We start from the raw sequence: 20,682 nt of genomic DNA, 5'->3' as shown, positions 1-20,682 counted from the left end.
CTGCATGATGAGAGCTATGGAATGGTACTGTTGCTTTAGCATTTTAAATGCTTTCTTTTCGCCAGTTGGTTTTATTTCTCCTCTTCACATTCTTTGAATTTGAATTGTGATCATAATTTTCAATTCCAATGTGGGTTGATGGTTTGTTGTTATTCCTCCACTTTTTGTGTTTATTGTTTGGTTTTTTTTTGGTTCTTTTTCTTCCTCTTCTAAGCTGCCGCTTCTTTCACTCCGTATTTGGTCATTTGGTTTTTATGCCATGGCTACCGGGATTCACTTTATTTGTGAAGTGGTTCTTGGGTGGGGGAAATGTGTTGAATTGAATCCAATAAATATGCAAATAGACATTCAACTATCGTCAATGCCAAGTAGATCTTGGTTCATAGCTGAAGCTACTATGGCACGCTTAAGTGGGTTCTATTCACAGTTCTTTATCGTCGTCGTAAGTGGGGTTTCTCTATTCAATTTTATCTGTCGATCATAATTTGGAATTTTGAATAGAGATGTGCACGTGACACGAAATTGTCGTGACTCACGAAAATTTTCGTGATTCGTGCGTAAGTCGTGAATCACGTCCATGACAACAGCGTGAGTATGCATGAGCGTGATTAACAAACCAAAATGTCGTGCGTGAGTGTGAGTCACGAAAATAATATCTTCGTGAGTGTGCGTGAGTAACGAATTACACTCACGAAAATATTCCTGCTCACCAACATAAAACGCTTAAGTGTTAAATTCAATTACACTTTTAGTGACACCTGGGATGTCAAGAAGTTAATAACACTCTTGATTTTATTAATGCTCATGTTTTCAGACACTTCGGTAAGGTAAATTAATCATAAAATTATTCGCGAGTCACGATATTTTTCGTGAGTCACGGTATTTTTCGTGAGTCACAAATTTTCTTTTCGTGAGTGTGCGTGAGCGTGAGTCCTACCAAAAAATATCGTGCGTGAGTGTGCGTGAGTATGATTTTTCAGTCGTGAGTGTGCGTGAGCGTGAGTATACTATTACTCACGTGCACACTTCTAATTTTGAATCTTTGTTTAACGGTGTTGTTGTTGGTATTGGGTATGAAATTATTTAGTCATACATGTAACACTATGGGCTATGTTTTCGCCCTGGGCCCTATAAATATTTCTCTACACCCTCAAAAATAGAAAAAAACAAGTAAGTAAAGTCTAAAGTCAGGCGGGGCCGACTATATTATACCCTTCACCATTATGTAGACCAAAATTTGTGTTACCATATCAACTTCTTCAAATTTGTTGGGAGTTATTATCAAAATTTATATTACTATATACAAATATTTATATCTGAAACGATTTGGAGACAATTTTTTGTACTTCTAAAAAATCGCTAGAATTAAAAATTAAATCGGCTAACGCCCTGGGATGAAACATATATATACATATGTATTCGAGATATAGGACAATTTGAGTAATATTTAAAATTTTTGCTACTCAGCAGTGGCGATTTTGCAAGGATATTGGTCAAATTAGAGGTGTGCACGTGAGTAATATTTTACTCACGCACACTCACGACGGAAATATCTTACTCACGTACGATATTGTTTGGTAGGTCTCATGTTCAGGCACACTCACGAAAAGGAAACTTGTACTCACGCACGAAAATGTCGTGACTCACGAAAAATACCGTGACTCACGAAAAATATCGTGACTCACGAATAATTTTATGAGTAACTTACCTGAGGGACGTGTCTGAAATCATGAGCACGATTAAAATCGAGAGCGTTATTAAATTCTTAACATCCTAGGTGTCACTAAAATTGCAAATGAATTTGACTTTTAAGCGTTTTATGTTGAAGAATGGGATTATTTTCGTGAGCGTAATTCGTTACTCACGCACACTCACGAAGATATTGTTTTCGTGACTCACGCTCACGCGCGACATTTTGGTTTGTTAATCACGCTCACGCATGCCGTGGACATGAGCGTGACTCACGACTCACGCGTGAGTCACGAAAATTTTCGTGAGTCACGACAACCTCTAGGTCAAATCTCGTCAAGATATGTGGTAAATTGTGGGTTGTGATATATTATTTGGCCAATTCGGGCGATATTTCCACAAGTCGGAGGTTTATTGAAAATTCGACCATTCTGTGGAAAGTATGGCATTACAGTGTGTAGAATATGACTACGATATGGGGAAATCATCACAGAATTTTGTGTAAAATGTGGGTATTTTGGCCATATTAGATTAAGATGCCACACTTAAATAGCATATTAAATGTATTCTCTGTGCAAATTATCGAGTCAATTGGAGAAAACTCCCATTGAAAATGGGTCTAAAATATGAAACATTCTACCATATTTCCCCTACTCTGGCATACATATATATGGGAGCTATATCTAATTATGAACCGATTTTGACCAAATTTGACATGCATAGTTAGAATAATAATCCTGCTATCTCAGCAAAAACGTAAATGGGAGAATAATTTTGGCCTCCGTTATAAATATGGGTGTAAATCGGGCGAAAGATATATATGGGAGCTATCTCTAAATCTGAACCGATTTCAACCAAATTTGACACACTTAATGATACTATTAAACGTACTCCTTATGCAAAATTTGAAGCAACTCAGGGCAAAACTCTGGCTTTTGAAGCCATATAAGTGTAAATCGGACAAAAGATATATATGGGAGCTATATCTTAATCTGAGCCGATTTCAACCCAATTCAGCGCTATTACCAATACTATTAAACGTACTCCTTGTGCAAAATTTGAAGCAAATCAGAATAAAACTCAGGCTTTTTTGCCATATAGGTAAAAATCAGACAAAAACAAGTAAGGAAAATCTAAAGTCGGGCGGGGCCGACTCTATTATACCCTGCACCACTTTGTAGATCTAAACTTTCGATACCATATCACATCCGTCAAATGTGTTGGGGGCTATATATAAAAGTTTGTCCCAAATACATACATTTAAATATCACTCGATTTGGACAGGATTTGATAGACTTTTACAAAATCTATAGACTCAAAATTTAAGTTGGCTAATGCACTAGGGTGGAACACAATTTTAGTAAAAATAAAAAAATATGGGAAACATTTAAATCTGAAGCAATTTTAAGGAAACTTCGCAAAAGTTTATTTATGATTTATCGCTCGATATATATGTATTAGAAGTTTAGGAAAATTAGAATCATTTTTACAACTGTGGCGATTTAACAAGGAAAATTTTGGTATTTTTTCGAAATCAGAAAAACATATATATGGGAGCTATATCTAAATCTGAACCGATGTCAACCAAATTTGGCACGGATAGCTACAATGCTAATTCTACTCCCTGTGCAACTAACTAAATCGGAGTTAAAAATTGACCTCAGTGGTCATATGAGTGTAAATCGGGCGAAAGCTATATATGGGAGATATATCCGCATAGCTACAATGCTAATTCTACTCCCTTTGCAAAATTTCAACTAAATCGGAGCAAAAAATTGGCTTCTGTGGGCAAATGAGTGTAAATCGGGCGAAAGCTAAATATGGGAGCTATATCTAAATCTGAACCGATTTGGCTGATATTTTGTAAGTTCTTCGAGACTCATTAAATATTCAGATGTACGGAAATTGAGGAAGATCGGTTGATATACACGCCAATTATGACCAGATCGGTGAAAAATATATATGGCAGCTATATCTAAATCTGAACCGATTTTTTCCAAAATCAATAGGGATCGTCTTTGGGCCGAAACAGGACTCTATACCAAATTTTAGGACAATCGGACTAAAACTGCGAGCTGTACTTTGCACACAAAAATACACCAACAGACAGACAGACAGATGGACAGACAGATGGACAGACAGATGGACAGACAGACGGACATCGCTAAATCGATTCAGAATTTAATTCTAAGACGATCGGTTACTAAACGATGGGTCTCAGACTTTTCCTTCTTGGCGTTACATACAAATGCACAAACTTATTATACCCTGTACCATAGTAGTGGTGAAGGGTATAAATATATATGGGAGCTATATCTTAATCTGAAAAGATTTCAACGAGATTTGGTATACTTAACAAGTAAGTAAAGTCTAAAGTCGGGCGGTGCCGACTATATTATACCCTTCACCCCTATGTAGGCCAAAATTTGTGTTACCATCTCAACTACTTTACATTTCCTGGAAGCTATATAACATAAAGGAGACAATTTTTTTACTTCTACAAAATCTCTAGAACTAAAATTTAAATCGGCTAACGCTATCCAGTTAATTGGAGGACACTTCCATTGAAAATGGGTCTACAATGTGTAACAGTCTACCATATTTCCCCAACTCTGGTGTACGTATATATGGGAGCTATATATAATCTGAACCGATTTTGACTAAATTTGACATATATAGTTAGAATAATAATTTTGAGGCCATATAAGTTCAAATCGGACGAAAGATATATATGGGAGCTATATCTAAATCTGAATCGATTTTGACCATATTTGGCACATACAATAGTATCGTTAAAAGTACCACTTGTGCAAAATTTGAAGTAAGTCAGGGCAAAACTCTGGCTCTTGAGACCATATGAGTGCAAATCGGGCGAAAGATATATGTGAGCTATATCTAAATCTGAACCGATTTTAACAAAATTTGACACACTTAACGATACTATTAAACGTACCCCTTGTGCAAAATTTGAAACAAATCACGGCAAAACTCTGGCTTTTGTGTCCATATAAGTTCAAATCGGACGAAAGATATATATGGGAGCTATATCTAAATTTGCACCGATTTCAATCAAATTTACCAAGCATTGGGAGAATGTCAATTCTACCCTCTGTGCAAAATTTCACGAAGATCGGTAGTAAACTTTGGCCTCTGTGGTCATATGAGTCTAAATCGGACGAAAGATATATATGGGAGCTATATCTAAATCTGAACCGATTTGGCTGATATTTTGCAAGATTTTCGAGATTCTTAAAATATTTGGATGTACGGTATTTCAAGAAAATCGGTTGATAAACACGCTAACTATGACCAAATCGGGGATAAATATATATATGGCAGCTATATCTAAATCTGAACCGATTTTTTCCAAAACCAATAGCGATTGTCTCTGTCCCACGAAACGGCCCTGTGCCAAATTTGAGTACGATCGGACTTAAATTGCGAGCTGTACTTTGTGCACAAAATTACATATACAGACAGACGGACAGACAGACAGACAGACAGACAGACAGACAGACAGACAGACGGACGGACATCGCTAAATCGACTCAGAATTTAATTCTAAGCCGATCGGTATACTAAAAGATGGGTCTATGACCACTATTTCTTGGCGTTACATACAAATGCACAAACTTATTATACCCTGTACCACAGTAGTGGTGAAGGGTATAAATATAGGAAACATTTAAATATGAACCAATTTTGAGGTAACTTCGCAAAAGTGTATTTATGATTTATTGGTCGATAGATGTGTAATAGAGTAGTAGGAAAATTTGAGTCACTTTGATAAGTTTTCGACTTAGCAGTGGCGATTTGATAAGGAAAATGTAGGTATTTCGCCCAGTTTTGCCTAATTAGGAAAAACATATATATGGAATCTATATCGAAATCTGAACCGATTGCAATCAAATTTCACATGCATAGTTACTATGTTGAATGTACTCCCTGTGCAAAATTTCACGTAAATCGGATAACAACATTGACCTCTGTGGTCATATGACCGAAAATCGGGCGAGTATATATATGGGAGCTATATCAAAATCTGAACCGATTTCAACCACAATAAACACGCATATACAGAACCTTAATTCTACTGCCTGTGCAAAGTTTCAAGTTCAATTCTACTCCCTCTGCAAAATTTCATGTAAATCAGAGTAGCACTTTTGCCTCTGTGGGCATATTAGTCCAAATCGGGCGAATGATATATGGGAGCTATATCTAAATCTGAACCGACTTCAACTAAATTTTGCACAATTAACGATAGTATTAAACGTACTTTTTGTGCAAAATTTGAAGCAAATCAGGGCAAAACTCTGGCTTTTGGGGCCATATAAGTCCAAATCGGTCGAAAGATATATATGGGAGCTATATCTAAATCTGAACCGATTTCAACTAAATTTGGCACAATTAACGATACTATTAAACGTACTCCTTGTACAAAATTTTAATCAAATCAGGGCAAAACTCTGGCTTTTGAAGCCATATAAGTCAAAATCGGACGAAAGATATATAGGGGAGCTATATCTAAATCTGAACCGATTTCAACTAAATTTGGCACAATTAACAATACTATTAAACGTACTCGTTGTGCAAAATTTGAAGCAAATCAGGGCAAAACTCTCGCTTTTGGGGCCATATAAGTCCAAATCGGACGAAAGATATATATGGGAGCTATATATAAATCTGAACCGATTTAGCTGATATTTGGCAGTTTTTACGGGACTGACAAAACATTCAGATGTACAAAATTTGAAGAACGTCGGTTCATAAATACGTGAATTATGATCAAATCGGTGATAACTATATATGGCAGCTATATCTAAATCTGAACCGATTTTTTTCCAAAACCAATAGCGATTGTCTTCTACCCGAAGAAAGACGTTATGTCAAATTTGAGGACTATCGGACTTAAACTGCGACCTGTACTTTGTGCACAAAATTACATATACAGACAGACGGACGGACAGACAGACAGACGGACATCGCTAAATCGACTCAGAATTTAATTCTTAGTCGATCGGTATACTAAAAGATGGGTCTATGACAATTATTTCTTGGCGTTACATACAAATGCACAAACTTATTATACCCTGTACCACAGTAGTGGTGAAGGGTATAATGATGCTATTAAACGTACTCCTTGTGCAAATTTTGAAGCAAATCAGAATAAAACTCTGGCTTGTGAAGCCATATAAGTGCAAATCGGACAAAAGATATATATGGGAGCTATATCTAAATCTGAACCGATTTTTGATATTTGGCTGTCCGAAATTTTGAGAAAATATGTTTATAAATACGTCAATTATGATCAGATCGGTGATAAATATATATGGCAGCTACATCTAAATCTGAACCGATTTTTTTTTTCAAAATCAATAGCGATTGTCTTTGAGCCAATGTAAACCTCTGTGCCAAATTGAGGACGATCAGACCTAAACTGCGAGCTGTACTTTGCACACAAAATTACATATACAGACAGACGGACGGTCAGATAGACGGACATCGCTAAATCGACACAGAATTTAATTCTAAGACGATCGGTATACTAAACGATGGGTCTCAGACTTTTCCTTCTTGGCGTTACATACAAATGCACAAACTTATTATACCCTGTACCACAGTAGTGGTGAAGGGTATAAAAACGCTTCTGTAACATATACTCCAAAACACATTCTGCTTCAAGCATATATATTTTCAGGATTGAACCAAGCAAAATGCTGTTTGTATTGTTCAAACACATTATGTTTCGCCTAAGGCAAGGTAGAAAAAACTTTATGCTGTTGTTGGTTCTTTTGATTCTAGAGACAATGCGGATGAATTTCTGTTCCTTGTGTGTTGTTGGTATCTTTTGTAATAGCGAGATCAGAATTTCATACTTTTAATGGGTAATTTGAACTTTTTTGTTTCAAATGGATTAAAAACAGAGTAAGAATTAATAAAATGGTACAAATTATTTAAAAAATGCTAAATCTATTCTAGAAAAATTCAGAATTTCTTATAATATTTTGGGTAAAACGTCTCAGACAAGCATTAGAATGCATTCAAAATCATAAACAAATTATAAAAATTATTTATGTGACAAAATATCACAAAGTTTTTTAATTCATATGCAAAACACTCAATTCGGATCTTTAAGAAGTTATACAAATTCAGTGTGTGGAGGCCCCATTATTTTTATTATAATTATAATTATACTTTAAATATTAAATTTTAATTTTCATCAAGTAACCTTAGATTTGAATTTTCTTATCTATGTTTGTATTAATTAAAAAAAAATATTTTAACAAAGTAATTTTAACATTAGCTTTCTTGTCAAGTATGTAATGTTAATATATTATATTTTTGTTTTAATGTTTGAAATTTGCATTAGAATATCTACCCAATAAGCACAGGATGAGCGTTTTTCAAATGCAAAAACTTTTCAGTTTGAGGGTAAATATAATTTTCAACAAAAATTCAACTTGACTTGAAATAGCTCATCTTCAATACATATTCAAATTGTTTGCGAATTACTTTCAATTTGCCAAAATGTTGACGAAATCTTTGAAAAGGTGTTGAAGATAATATGAGAAAACTTTGACAAAACACTACCATAAAATGCAACGAAAAAACCATGTGGTTTTCAATACTTATTTGTGCAACGAAGTTCGTGGTCAATTGCAAGAAATTAAAAAAATGGAAAATTTTAGACAAATAACCAAATAGTTTATAAAAATAGGTAAGAAAAAATGAAATAAAACTTTAAGGAAGTCACTAAATGTATATATCTTTGTAGAAAACTATAATTATGGATTCTACGTTCTTGAAAACATTAAAAAGCTGACCAATGAAAAAATGGTGGACAATTAACTGGAACTGCTTCAAATAGTTTATACGTCAATATGAAAAATTAAATCAACACTTTAAAGAAGTCACTAAATTTAAATCTCTTTGCAGAAAACTAAAATCTTTGGATGCTACATTCTTGCAAACAATAAGAAGCCGACCAATGAAAATGAGTGGCTTATCGACAAGAAAAAGTTTCCAGAAACATTACAAGTGCAACCAATTAAAATTGTTAAAAACAACAAATTGTTGAAATCAACAACTTCTGGATGAAAATGTGCATCACATTATCAGTTTATTTCATATACTATTATCAGTTTAGGATATTTTGTGAATTCCTTCTGCTGGAAATCAATTCTAACACGCGGTCCAGTACGTTCCTAATTTCAAATTGCCGGCATGTTAATAAAAGGAAGGAACCAAAAGGAAGGAAATCGAATTATCAATGCAAAAGTGTTTACTAGTAATGTTTAAGATATTTAAAGTTTTGTTGTTTGTTTTTTTTCTTATTTGTTGATATGTTTAGTAAGATTATTATTTATCAATTGATATTGTAGTGTATTATGTAGTATAGTGTATTATTATATATTTTATTTTGATGAAAATGAATAAATTATACAAAATCCATAGAATTTTGGCTTTGACTATCAATTTGAAGTGGGGATATTATTCATACAAATTTAGGTTGAAAAGTATTTGCAACGATGTTAATTTTGAATTTGACTCGCATCGAAAATTGTTTGACAAATTATTGAGTAGCGATGCATTACAATTTGAGAATAACACTTGAGATATTATTGCTAATGTGTTGAATTTTAATGTTGAGGGTAATGTCTGTTTTTTGTTGAGAACGCGATTTTCTCAACAATTTCTCAACTTGAATATTACACTAATCCTTTGAAAAAATATTTGAAAATTTGTTGAAATTTAGCAATTTTCAAACGTTTGTGTTTATTGGGTAGTAGGCATTGCATTTTTGTTGCTTGCCTTAATTTTCCAATACATATTTTTTGGAGTCAGTTAGAAAATATTTGTAGACGTATTAAAAAGAGACAAGTATATATGACCGTAAGTTCGGCCAGGCCGAAGCTTATGTACCCTCCACCATGGATTGCGTAGAAACTTCTTCTAAACACTGTCATCCACAATCGAATTACTTAAATTGCGGTAACGCTTGCCGATGACAAGGTATCTTAGAAACTCCTAACACCATCTTCTCAATTGTATAAGTCCATACGTGGTATATATTAAATTAAAAAAGATCGATCAAATACGTATATAATTCAGTTTGACAAAATTTTCTATAGAAATGCAATTTTAACAAAGTTTCTATAGAATTAAAATTTTAACAAAATTTACTATAGAAATAAAATTTTGATAAAATTTTCTATAGAAATAAAATTTTGACAAAATTTTCTATAGAAATAAAGTTTTGACAAAATTTTCTATAGAAATGAAATTTTAACAAAATTTTCTATAGAAATAAAATTTTGGTAGATTATTTTTGGCTCGAGTGGCAGCCATGATTATGAACCGATATGGACCAATTTGTGTGTGATTGGCGATCGTCTATATATAACTATAGACCGATATGGACCAATTTTGGTATGGTTGTTGGCGGCCATATACTAACACCACGTTCCAAATTTGAACTGAATCGGATGAATTTTGCTCCTCCAAGAGGCTCCGGAGGTCAAATCTGGAGAACGGTTTATATGGGGGCTATATATAAGTATAAAATCTGGGGATCAGTTTATATGGGTGTGTTATATATATATATGAACCGATGTGGACCAATTTTTGCATGGTTGTTAGAGGCCATATACCAACATCATATACCAAATTTCAGACGGATCGGATGAAATGTGCTTCTCGTTGAGGCTCCGCAAGCCAAATCTGGGGATCGGTTTATATGGGGGCTATATATAATTATGGACCGATGTGGACCAATTTTTGCACGGTTGTTAGAGACCATATACGAACACCATGTACCAAATTTCAGCTGGATCGGATGAAATTTGCTTTTCTTTGAGGCTCCGCCAGCCAAATCTGGGGATCGGTTTATATGGGGGCTATATATAATTATGGACCGATGTGGACCAATTTTTGTATGGTTGTAAAATACCATATACAAACACCATGTACCAAATTTCAACCGGATCGGATGAATTGTGCTCCTCCAAGAGGCTCCGCAAGTCAAGTCTGTGCGTTGGTTTATATGGGGACTATACGAAAAAGTGGTCCACTATGGTCCATTTTCATACCATCCGACCTATATCAATAACAACTACTTGTGCCAAGTTTCAAGTGGATAGCTTGTTTCGTTCGGAAGTTAGCGTGATTTCAATAGACGGACGGACATGCTTAGATCGACTCAGAATTTCACCACGACCCTGAATATATATACTTTATATATACGATGTATTACAAACGGAATGACAAAGTTAATATACCCCCATCGTATGGTGGAGGGTATAAAAATAAACCTACCATCTTTTTTGTAAAATGTGTGTTTCAAAATACCACCTCAAGTGCAACGGCTGTTGAAATGGTGGACATCCGTCCTACACACAAAAAATTTCACGAAAAATTTTCCAATTAAAATTTTAATCGAGTTTTAAAAAATATTCAATTAAAATTTAATTGATTCAACAAATTTTTTAATTGAAACAAAAATCAATCACAAAAATAATAGTATCAATTAATTTTTTAATTGGATCAATTATTTTTTTAATTGACCTTCAATTATTTTTTTAATTGATACTATCATATCTGTGATTGAAGAAATTTCAATTAAAAATTAATTGGATCAACTAATTTCGTGATTGAATCAGAATTTTTTTTGTGTGTATGCAAGCCCTTATTAAATTCATCGCTTTTGCGCCAGTTGTGGACCACTTCCGGATCCAACGAGAACATTTACACTACTTTTTTGGCGATGCTTTGTAGCTGGGTAATTCATAATTTTGTGAACACTATAAAAAATGAATAAATATTTTTTTTTATGTGTATATGTTACTGAAGCGATTTTTGTTTAGTAGTAGACATCAATTTTATATAATTGGAAGTCCATTAGTAACATCTGCGATTATGTGACTGTTACTGTGCATTAAGTGTTTATTATATTTTATATACTTGATGTCTAAGCTCAAGTGCTCCCTAACAAGCGACTTCATTTGGAGAAATGCTGTTCTTAAATCCCACATTATGAGTAATCTATGAACTTTTATGCTTCTAACACTGTGAAGTAGAATATTGAATAAGAAAAAGGTAACGAGAAAACAAAAACTCCCCACAACGTCTGGGGCATTTGATTATTCCGTAATTATTATTGATAACATTCTGTATGCTCCAAAAAATCATTGATTTCTCTTTGAACGCACTTCGCTTTCAGTTGTTTGCTATTAGGGTGGTGCAAAAGCTGGAAATGGTTGTACACTTCGCAGCACCTTTTTCCTACTTTTTGCTTGGGTGTTACTTCTGATCTAGCTTTGTTTGGCAATGCTTCAAAGTTTGGCTGCACTAATGGAAATATAATTTGCTTGGGGAATTGTTTTCGCTGTGATAAAATGAACAGAATAAAGTCAAGTAAATTACTTCAATACATATCTAAAATCTTCCCAGATTACTGCCAGGGGCTGACACCAAATGTATTGGGCTTGATTGTAGGATAATATTCTGATGACGTGATTGCTTAAATTGTCATTTTGTTATGAAGGGGGTAGGGGCGGCATAAGTAGTACAAACTCAAAGGTGTGATATTTAATGGCACATTTAGAGATGAAAAATATTAAAAAAATAGTCGTCGCCATTAAAGTGAACTCTTTGAAAAATTCATAAAATAAATACAAATAAAAAGTAAATTGGCATTGAAGTCGACTGGGCCGAAGCTCATAAACGCTTTACCATTGATTTAAAGATGTTGGTCTCGCTGTAAAAAGTCTTCAATAATTTAAATGTTAGGATATATATATAGGATATATATATATATATATATATATATATATATATATATATATATATATATATATATATATATATATATATATATATATATATATATATATATATATATATATATATATATATATATACAACAATGTGTAACAAAATATGTATGGGTACAAAAACGTTGTGTTTGAAAGCTAGTAGTAAAAGAAATGTTAAAAATCCTCTCAGAGTTCAATATTTGGCTAACTGTACAGGAATGTAAAAAAGTAAAAATATTAACAATGTCAAACAAAAATCAAAAGAAGTATTGTGATTTGAATTAATATTTTATCAAACATGGAAACAGGTAACCCAGCAAAAAAAAGTTGGAAGATTTTCCAAAGGCACAACTTTAACAGCAATTCCAGTAGATGCACTGTTCATCATTCATTATTTTAACTACCCAGGAAGTTCTTTTAATTCATAAAAAGGAGGTCCCTTGTCATTGAGCTTAACATGGAATCGGGCAGCACTCAGTGATAAGAGAGAAGTTCACCACTGTGGTATCACAATGGACTGAATAGTCTAAGTGAACCTGATGCACCGGGCTGCCACCTAACCTAACCTAAACTAGCAATTAAACATCAAAAATAGCTAGATCTATCTACAAATAGCTTTAAGCCGATAGCCTATATTGCTAGTTGCTTTCTTGTTTTGTTATCTATTTATTATAATTTGTAATTATAATAAAGATTTTAATAAATTAATAAAAGAAATAAATAGCTAAATTGGCATCACTGCCCGGAACATACAAACAAGCAAATAAACAAACATAACTTGGATTTTATTTATAGAAAAGATTTTATTGCAGTATCCGTTAGGATATCGAAAAAACTAGAGTATAATAATAATTTCCTCACTCTTCATAATTTTGACGTAAGTTGATTGTTAAGTGTTTATGTTTATTGAATAGAGAACTTTCTAAAGGAAAAAGAAAATATGTGAAAGAGATAATCAAACTATACTCTATACTAGTTCACCAAGCAACTGATGTATTTTAACTTGTTTGTAGAGAGTGTCATCTTTCCGCCCATTTTTAATGCTGCATGGTTGTAAATTCAAATCCATGGCAATTTCCAAAAGGCACACACAATTGTTTCCATTTGGTTTCTTTTGGTGTCCAAAAGTCATTTGTGTCCTTTTGGGTCCATTTCTCTGACGATTCATGACTACACGCAGAAAAGTATTATGTTCGGTGTGACTTCATTCGAAAGAATTGTATTCGTGGGAGGACGATTACACACCACAATTGCACCACCCTGAAAACAAAATACAATGTACAATCTGTCTCTCTCTCTCTTTAGCTAATCTAATGAGATCACGGTTGCCACTCGAGCCAAAACTATTCTACCAAAATTTGGAAAAAAATCTACCAAACAACAAAACTTATTTTGCACAATTTTTTTTCTATAGAAATTTTGTCAAATTTTATTTTGTCAAAATCTTATTTGTCGAAATTGTATTTCTATAGAAAATTTTATTTCTACAGAAATGTTGTCAACATTCTATGTTGTAAAAATTTTATTTTTATAGAAAATTTTGTCAAAATTTTATTTCTATAGAAAATTTTTTCAAAATGTTATTCCTATAGAAAATTTTATTGATATAGAAAATTTTGTCAACATTTTATTTCTAAAGAAATGTTGTCAAAATTTTATTTCTATAGAAAATTTGTCAAAATTTTATTTCTATAGAAAATTTGTCAAAATTTTATTTCTATAGAAAATTTTGTCAAAATGTTATTCCTATAGAAAGTTTTATTGAAATAGAAAATGTTCTCATAATTTTTTTTCTATAGAAAATTTTGTCAAAATTTTATTTCTATAGAAATGTTGTCAACGTTCTATTTCAATAGAAAATTTGTCAAAATTTTATTTCTATAGAAATTTTTTTCAAAATGTTATTCCTATAGAAAATGTTATTGATATAGAAAATTTTGTCAAAATTTTATTTCTAAAGAAAATGTTGTAAAAATTTTATTTCAATAGAATATATTGTCAAATTTTTTTTTAATTTTCTATAAATTTTCTCAAAATTTTATTTCTATAGTTTTGTCATAATTTTATTTCTATAGAAAATTTTGTAAAAATTTTTTGCTATAGAAAATTTTGTAAAAATTTTTTGCTACAGAAAATTTTCTCATAATTTTATTTCTATAAAATATTTTGTCAAAATTTTTTGCTATAGAAAATTTTCTTATAATTTTATATCTATAGAAAATTTTGTCAAAATTTTATTTCTATATAAAATTTTGTCAAAATATTATTTCTATAGGAAATTTTGTCAAAATTGTATTTCTATAGGAAATTTTGTCAAAATTTTATTTCTATAGAAAATTTTGTCACTCCTCTTAGTTGAATAATTTGCAAATCTACCAAAACATCAAGAAATCTAACAATCTACCAAAGAGTAGAAATCTACTAATTTTGGTAGAATCCTACCAACTGTGGCAACAGTGAATGTCATCCATGAGCAGTGTTGCCAGTATTGGGAATTTTCTCCAATTTGGGGATATTTTTTCGTGGATGGTGACGAAAATTCTGAGTTGACGATTTGGGGATTTGGTGAAGAATACCCTTAAATTTTTTATACCCTCCACCATAGGATGGGGTATATTAACTTTGTCATTCCATTTGTAACACATCGAAATATTGCTCTAAGACCCCATAAAGTATATATATTCTGGGTCGTGGTGATATTCTGAGTCGATCTGAGCATGTCCGTCCGTCTGTTGAAATCACGCTAACTTCCGAACGAAACAAGCCAAATTTGGCTTGCGATTGCTCTAAGAGAAGCAAATTTCATCCGATCCGGCTGAAATTTGGTACATGGTGTTAATATATGGTCTCTTACAACCATGCAAAAATTGGTCCATATCAGTCCACTTTTACGTATAGCTCCCATATAAACGGACCCCCAAATTTGGCTTGCGATTGCTCTAAGAGAAGCAAATTTCATCCGATCCGGCTGAAATTTGGTACATGGTGTTAGTATATGGTCTCTAACAACCACGCAAAAATTGGTCCATATCGGTCCACTTTTATGTATAGCCCCCATATAAACGGACCCCCAAATTTGGCTTGCGATTGCTCTAAGAGAAGCAAATTTCATCCGATCCGGCTGAAATGTGGTACATGGTGTTAGTATATGGTCTCTAACAACCGTGCAAAAATTGGTCCATATCAGTCCACTTTTACGTATAGCCCCCATATGTGTCCAAAAGTCATTTGTGTCCTTTTGGGTCCATTTCTCTGACGATTCATGACTACACGCAGAAAAGTATTATGTTCGGTGTGACTTCATTCGAAAGAATTGTATTCGTGGGAGGACGATTACACACCACAATTGCACCACCCTGAAAACAAAATACAATGTACAATCTGTCTCTCTCTCTCTTTAGCTAATCTAATGATATCACGGTTGCCACTCGAGCCAAAACTATTCTACCAAAATTTGGAAAAAAATCTACCAAACAACAAAACTTATTTTGCAAAATTTTTTTTCTATAGAAAATTTTGTCAAATTTTATTTTGTCAAAATCTTATTTGTCGAAATTGTATTTCTATAGAAAATTTTATTTCTATAGATATGTTGTCAACGTTCTATGTTGTAAAAATTTTATTTCTATAGAAAATTTTGTCAAAATTTTATTTCTATAGAAATTTTTTTCAAAATGTTATTCCTATAGAAAATTTTATTGATATAGAAAATTTTGTCAACATTTTATTTCTAAAGAAATGTTGTCAAAATTTTATTTCTATAGAAAATTTGCCACTTTTACGTATAGCTCCCATATAAACGGACCCCCAAATTTGGCTTGCGATTGCTCTAAGAGAAGCAAATTTCATCCGATCCGGCTGAAATTTGGTACATGGTGTTAGTATATGGTCTCTAACAACCACGCAAAAATTGGTCCATATCGGTCCACTTTTACGTATAGCCCCCATATAAACGGACCCCCAAATTTGGCTTGCGATTGCTCTAAGAGAAGCAAATTTCATCCGATCCGGCTGAAATTTGGTACATGGTGTTAGTATATGGTCTCTAACAACCGTGCAAAAATTGGTCCATATCAGTCCACTTTTACGTATAGCCCCCATATAAACGGACCCCCAAATTTGGCTTGCGATTGCTCTAAGAGAAGGAAATTTCATCCGATCCGGCTGAAATTTGGTACATGGTGTTAGTATATGGTCTCTAACAACCATGCAAAAATTGGTCCATATCGGTCCACTTTTACGTATAGCCCCCATATAAACGGACTCCCAAATTTGGCTTGCGATTGCTCTAAGAGAAGCAAATTTCATCCGATCCGGCTGAAGTTGGGTACGTGGTGTTAATATATGGTCTCTAACAACCATGCAAAAATTGGTCTATATCGGTCCATAATTATATATAGCCCCCATATAAACCGATCCCCAGATTTGTCCATATCAGTCCATAATTATATATAGCCCCTATATAAACCGATCCCCAGATTTGAACTCCGGAGCCACTTGGACAAGCAAAATTCATCCGATCCGGTTTAAATTTGCAACGTGGTGTTAATATATGGCCGCTAATAACCATGCCAAAATTGGTCCATATCGGTCTATAGTTATATATAGCCGATGCCCAATCACACAAAAATTGGTCCATATCGGTTCATAATCATGCTTGCCACTCGAGCAAAAATAATCTAGCAAAATTTGTCGAAATTTTATTTCTATAGAAAATTTTGTCAAATTTTATTTCTATAGAAAATTTTGGCAAAATTTTATTTCTGTAGAAAATGTTGTCAAAATTTTAATTCTATAGAGAATGTTGTCAAAATTTTAAATCGTTTGAAAATTTAGTAAAAATTTTTTTTCTATAGAAAATTTTGTCAAAATATTATGTCTATGGAAAATTTTGTTAAAATCGTATTTCTATAGAAAATTTTGTCCAAATTTTACTTCTATAGAAAATGTTGTCAAATTTTTATTTTGGCAAAATTTTATTTCTATAGAAAATTTTGTCAAACTTAATTATATACGTATTTAATCGGCCATTTTAAGTTTAATATAAACCACGTATGGACTACGTGGTATATATTACGGTATTAGGAAGTTTTAAGATCGGCAAAAGTTACCGCATCCAAAGTAAATCGATTGTGGATGACACTCTTCAGTAGAAGTTTCTAGGCAATCCATGGTGGAGGGTACATAAGCTTCGGCCTGGCCGAACTTACGGCCGTATATACTTGTTTCCTATTAGGTTTATAATAATGGTTTACAAGAAATTGTTTTTATTTCTATGTTATCAAAAAAGAACCAAATCGTCAACTTTTAAGACAACTTTGCTCCATTTTATTCCACGGCAAACAAAATGGTGCAAATGTAGTATTTGGACTAGAAATGGGCACAGGATTTTAATTTGGGCACCCAACAGCTAATTTATAATTTTACTCTGCGTGGCTAAGACATTTTTCAACAATTGCAAAATCATTTTGTGAGGCTTGGGCCTAAATGTTTCCCCTAATCAGTGTTCGTTACTGTTCGTCCTATCTATCAGTCACCAAATTTTATTAGTGGATATTAAGGTGTAAATTTCACATTTTCATTTTTTGAAAATTTGGACAACGATAAATTTATTTATTTTTCAATTCCTAAATTATTACTGACTGATCTAGAGCAGAGCATATTTCTTTCTTTTCGTTTTTCATAAAAACTTGTCAAACATGAGTAGGGGATTTTTGGTGGAAACCATCCTAATTTTTGGACAAAAGCTAGAAAAATACTGGCCATGAGACCTACATTTAATTCCTATTGCCTTCAACTTTCGCTAACTTAGAACATATCGTCACCAAGTAATGATATCCATACCAAAAGCATTTCCATCTATTGCATTCAGAATAAAGTTATACGTAATGGAATTCTGGCGCGATTTCTATTGAAAGGGTGATTTTTAGCTATTAGCTGATTTTGGACCGTGAACATGTAACATGTTTTTCGTAAGCATGTTATTTTCATAAACATTATGTACCCCATTTCGACTAAAGCCAATGAAGTTCCAAAAGTGCAAGAACTTACCGATTCACAAAAAATGTTTATTGGCAAGAAAGAGCTTCGCTTGCACCAAAGTGATTAGTTGCCGGATTTTGTTTTCTACGACAAGAAGTCATTTCATATTGACCAGTTAGTAAACAAAGAAAATGAAAACTGATTTACTTGAAAATGTACACCTTCGGTTGGTCACGAGAACTTTAGCACGGCGTATGGTAATGGTGTGGGCTGCCGAAACGGCCGATAGTTGTTCCCCACACGTATCGAAGGCCGCTCGCTATGAAGTCCTGGGCAGAAAAACATCTCGACCGTAGAACATAGACATTTCCACAGGACTCTACAACATTCGACTCAGCTAACGTCAACCAACAATGGTTTAAGAAGGAGGTTCTTCGCTCACTTCTACCGCACAATAACCAAAATCGCCGGATCTCATTCCGAAGTGACGATCTTCTCAAGGGGGCGCTTCGCCTGGAATGGGTTAAAATACCGCAGAGCCACTTTCGTGCAGCGTGTGATGGCTTTGTTGGTTGGACCTTTGATAATTGTTGCTAAAATTTGATGTTATTTCCGACATGTTCTAGCTTTTGAACAATACAATTAAAAGTAAAATGAAACAAGTATATATGGCCGTAAGTTCGGCCAGGCCGAATCTTATGTACCCTCCACCATGGATAGCGTAGAAACTTCTACGAAAGACTGTCATCCACAATCGAATTACTTGGGTTGTGGTATCTTAAATCGTTTTCTAAATTATGAGTTAGTCCATACGTGGTATCTATTAGACAAAAAAGGAATGTGTAGGTAAGTCTACAAATAATTACGAATCGATATGGACTTTTGCGAGGCACGTAAATAGCCAGAATTGAAATATGGGGATCGCTTATATGGGGGCTATATACAATTATGAACTTGATATGGACCAATTTTTGTGTGATTGGGGATCGATTTATCTGAGGGCTATTTATAACTATAGACCAATATGGACCTAGATATATAACTATAGACCGATGTGGTTGTTAACGGCCATATACTAGCACAATGTACCAAATTTTAACTGACTCGGATGAAATTTGCTCCTCCAAGAGGCTCCAAAACCAAATATCGGGATCGGGACTGATATGGACCACTTTTGGCATGGTTGTTAAATATCATATACTACCACCACGTACCAAATTTCAACCAGATCGGATGAATTTTGCTTCTCCAAAAGGCACCGGAGGTCAAATCTGGGGATCGGTTTACATGGGGGTTATATATAATTATCGACTGATATGAACCAATTCCTGCATGGTTGTTGGATACCATATACTAACATCACGTACCAAATTTCAACCGAATCGGATGAATTTTGCTCTTCCAAGGGGCTCTGGAGGTCAAATCTGGGGATCGGTTTATATGGGGATATATATAATTATGGACCGATTTCGACCAATTTTTGCATTGGTGTTTGAGGCCATATATTAACACCACGTACCAAATTTCAACTGAATCATATGAATATTGGTCTTCCAAGAGGCTCCGGAGGTCAAATCTGGTGATCGGTTTATATGGGGGCTATACATAATTATGCACCGTCATTAGAGACGATATACTAACATCATGTACCAAATTTCAGGCGGATCGGATGAAATTTTCTTCTCTTAGAGGCTCCGCAAGCCAAAATTGGGAATCGGTTTATATGGGCGCTATATATAATTATGGACAGATGTGGACCAATTTTTGCATCATTGTTAAAGGCCACATACTAACACCATGTACCAAATTTCAGCCGGATAGGATGAAATTTGCTTCTCTTAGAGGGTCTGCACGCCAAATTTGGGTGTCCGTTTATATGGGGGCTATACGTAAAAGTGGACCGATATGGAACATTTGCAATGCCATCCGACCTACATCAATAACAACTTCTTGCGCCATGTTTCAAGTCGATAGCTTGTTTCGTTCGGAAGTTAGCGTGATTTCAACAGACGGACGGACGGACGGACATGCTCAGATCCATTCAGAATTTCACCACGACCCAGAATATATATACTTTATGGGGTCTTAGAGCAATATTTCGATGTGTTACAAACGGAATGACAAAGTTAATATACCCCCATCCTAAGGAAAGTCTAAAGTCGGGCGGGGCGGACTATATTATACCCTGCACCACTTT

At 33.8% G+C, this 20,682-nt stretch overlaps 1 protein-coding gene across 1 annotated transcript in view; it reads right to left on the bottom strand.

Annotated features, from left to right (window-relative positions):
* Nucleotides 1-13,671, bottom strand: part of LOC142235727 (uncharacterized) — a 70,779-nt gene extending 57,108 nt beyond the window's left edge. The window contains exons 1-2 of the mRNA XM_075306987.1: nt 13,485-13,671; nt 13,365-13,425 (exon numbers count right to left, since the gene is read on the bottom strand). Coding sequence (XP_075163102.1) covers nt 13,365-13,425; nt 13,485-13,671 — 248 coding nt within the window. The remainder of the gene's footprint in view (nt 1-13,364; nt 13,426-13,484) is intronic.
* Between the last annotated feature and the right edge of the window lie 7,011 nt (nt 13,672-20,682).

This window comes from Haematobia irritans, chromosome 4, assembly GCF_050003625.1.
Source record: "Haematobia irritans isolate KBUSLIRL chromosome 4, ASM5000362v1, whole genome shotgun sequence".
Taxonomy (NCBI): Eukaryota; Metazoa; Arthropoda; class Insecta; order Diptera; family Muscidae; genus Haematobia; species Haematobia irritans.
This window is presented reverse-complemented; position numbering and strand designations above follow the sequence as displayed.